This window comes from Hemitrygon akajei, chromosome 9, assembly GCF_048418815.1.
Source record: "Hemitrygon akajei chromosome 9, sHemAka1.3, whole genome shotgun sequence".
Lineage (NCBI taxonomy): Eukaryota > Metazoa > Chordata > Chondrichthyes > Myliobatiformes > Dasyatidae > Hemitrygon > Hemitrygon akajei.
Window position 1 is genome coordinate 28,148,994 of NC_133132.1, and position 3,376 is coordinate 28,152,369.

The following is a 3,376-nucleotide window of genomic DNA, read 5'->3' on the forward strand; positions in this document are numbered from 1 at the left end:
CAAGTTTAGAAACCACTTCACCCGGAAACCGCTCCACTGCCCGACTCAATTCGGTCATTTACAATGTCTTACTGGATCCGTGTTGTCAGTGCGCTCCTTTATCTTGCGACTTGTGAGTATTTTATTTTCAGCAATATTAGATTTCTTCTCAAGGACGATTCACTGGGACGTTTCTCTCACGTTTTTCATTACAAACTCTGCCTCATTGTTTTTTTTCCAGATTTACGCGCAGAAATTACAGTAACTCAGCCGCTTTCCAAGTCGATCAGTCCGGGGCAGAACTTACAATTAAGCTGTACCATGTCCGGGGCCAGTCCAGGGAATTATGACCCTGTGTCCTGGTGTCAGCAGATTCCCGGAAAGACCACCCGGCTTTTAGTCTATTATTATTCCAGCATGGGCAGCCCTGGAAGAGGTCCGGGAGTTTCAGAAAGGTTCTCCGGCTCTCAGTCGGGCAATACGGGATATTTCACAATATCTAACGTTCAATCGGAGGACGCTGCGGACTATTACTGCGCCATGTGGAAAGACGCTTTAATATTCGGAAAAGGAACAAGGGTGGCAGTGGGCAGTAAGTAAAATTTCTTCTTTCTAATGCGTGTGTTATAGATAACGTTGTAAAATAATTACATAATCTAACTTTAAATATGCAGAGAATATGTATCCATAATAAGTTTGTCTTTATGGAATCCTGCGCTCCTGTTCTAACGTTAACCATATCGCCAACATCACCACCCTCAACCACCCACACCCCTCACTGACTGCGCACGTTTTCCCCTCCCGTTCGAACGGTTCAGCAGAATAATTGGAAATGAAAGTTAATAGTTTCCTCCAAGTTTTTGTGAAATAGCTTTCAATTTCAAAATTTATAATAAAATTATCACCCAGAGCATTTGCAGATGACAATGAATAATAATTTTGTTTGTTACCGCGATGCAGTGTTCACAACGATTCTAAAAATGGATTCCAGAGAGGTGCCCTCCCGATGTGCATGCCTTATGTTGAGCTGAATTTATTTTGAGCGTCTTTCTATTTCTCCAGAACTATCGAACATATTAAAGCCTTTTATAACATTTGCAATCTTATTGTCAAATAATTAGAATTAATTGGTTTAGATGCAGTCGGGGTTCTCAAGGGTTTGCGGGGCGGTGCGGAAGAGGAAGTGCCTATTACGCGCTGTATCTCTATATAAATAGATATCAATAAATATTTATGCCAGTTAGGCTGTAACCGGTACCATCCGATCCCAGTGAAGTCGTTGTTCCCGTGGTCGTACAATTCAAAATCTCAGTTGTAATGAAAGCTGTCTCCTTCGGAGGTAACATAGAAATCAACCCTACAGGAGTTTGTGGCACCGAGAAGGATGGAATACAGGAAAGAACGGAAACATAGAGGCCAATTCTATTCCTGAGCGACCGCGTTCACGCAATTAGTATATAGCATCTCGAGAGAGCGAAACTAGGCTATATGTTCTGTCCACGATACTTCAGAATTGGCCTATTATATTTCGTCTGGTTTTTCTCTCCACATGTACAGTGTAAAAAACTGTTGGGTAATCCCACCACTTTTAGATTTTATTTTAGATTTTCAGTATCTGCGTTTTCCTCGTTTGTTTTCATAACGGGATTTATTCTTTATCACAGGTTAAGCTGTTCAAGATCATTTTGTTCAATATTATAACTTAATATTAACAATTTGATTGCTTTATTAAATTAGGAAAAGATTGTACCACATCACATTACTAATTTGAAAGATCTACTTTTAGCTTCAACAGGTTTTCAAAATAAAGCACGACAGGGAGAAAAGAACTGATAGCTTTCGAATATTAAAATGAATTACAGAAGGTTTAAAATTTGGGGTATTGAATCAGTGCAACACATTTCACTATTTTATATTTCTACTTAACTATTTAGCTTCATACATCTTGAACTTTAGGGTTCCCGAGGACTAATTGGTTCTTCTGAGAGAGAAAGCTAAGGAAATAGAGAACAATTATCTGTGTACAATAGTGCGCTGCAGAAATTATGTCGATCTCTCCTGTCTATTAACCGTGAGAATGCACTAAAAGAAGTAATTACTGTCGTAGTTTTAGATTAATTCCAACATTCTTAATGAAAATTCTTGTGCTGCTTAAACAGCTGGTATGGATTTCTTACTTTGAAATGTGTAGAGATAAAAACATTCTGGTTAATTGCATTGAATGTGTCAGTGCTATGTGAAATCGTTTCTTTGGCCTTTACATAACTGGCACTGTTTTTTTAAACCAGATCCTCGGCCCCCAGTCGTATCGGTCTTGCCTCCTTCAGCGGACGAAATCAGGGTGAAGGGCACCGCCACGCTTGTGTGTTTAGTGAACGGGTTTAATCCGGGTGCTGTGGATATTGAGTGGGCTGTGGACGGTAGTGCGAGAAGGAATGGCGTTGAGAACAGCCGACTGCAACAGGAGACGGACAACACGTTCATTGTGAGCAGTTACCTGACATTGAGAGCTTCAGACTGGAATTCACACGAGCTTTACTCCTGTGTGGTTAAACACGAGACTAAAGCAAACCCGCCACGGGCAAATATCGCAAGATCCCGCTGTGTTTGATGAAATAAACCTGTTATCTGACCTAAGAATAGTTCTTTGACAACTTGTTCCTTTTATTCATTGGAATATTGTATTAAAAAAAAATCTTTTGCAGCGGAAGCTTCAGCTTTTACGATTTGATTACTGTAAACTCTGTTCTGTTGACAGAAAGCCAGTGTTGATTGAAGACTCCAGATTAATTGAAATTTGTTTCGGTGCATTAAATAACATAACTGAAGCCAGGGTGCGACTATTGCATCCGCAGCACTCTTTGTAGTGGTTCAATAAAGTCAGCAAACCTATCTCAAATGCAAGGTCATTTCGTTTGTTTTCTGATGGGGGAAAAACTGACCGGAAATTTGAGAAAGATTGATCACTCGCCTCTCTTTTCTCTGTGGAAATTGCTTCCTCTTGATTACAGTACTGAATGGCAATCCTGTACCTGTAGCGCGTCTCAACTGGTTTTCAGGTTCCACGGCGCGGCTCATTTGGCACAGTGTAATACAATGGAAGAAACTGGCGTAGTTAATCATTGCGCAACACCGATTTGATAGCTGTCCAGTCAACAGGTTTTGCATCGCGGCAGGTAAACCACCGTGTGCACCATACAGGGCACATTTGGTCTGACTAGGAGGTGGACGTATATATAACCTCAGCGTTCTTACTCGTACATTGTTCTACTCTATCAGAGACTCGTTTGTGCACCAAACAATCCTAAGTAAACATTAAATAATGTTCCTGACAGACATCCTTTTAAAATAATCAATTTATTAATCAAATTAATGAAAAATAATCATAGTTCATTGA

General features: G+C 40.2%; 1 gene segment (V, D, J or C); it reads left to right on the plus strand.

Annotated features, from left to right (window-relative positions):
- Nucleotides 1-241: 241 nt before the first annotated feature.
- LOC140732711 (Ig kappa chain C region, B allele-like) lies at nt 242-2,858 on the plus strand. The segment is given in 2 exon segments: nt 242-571; nt 2,268-2,858. Coding segments are annotated over 2 exon segments (594 nt in total).
- Nucleotides 2,859-3,376: the final 518 nt, after the last annotated feature.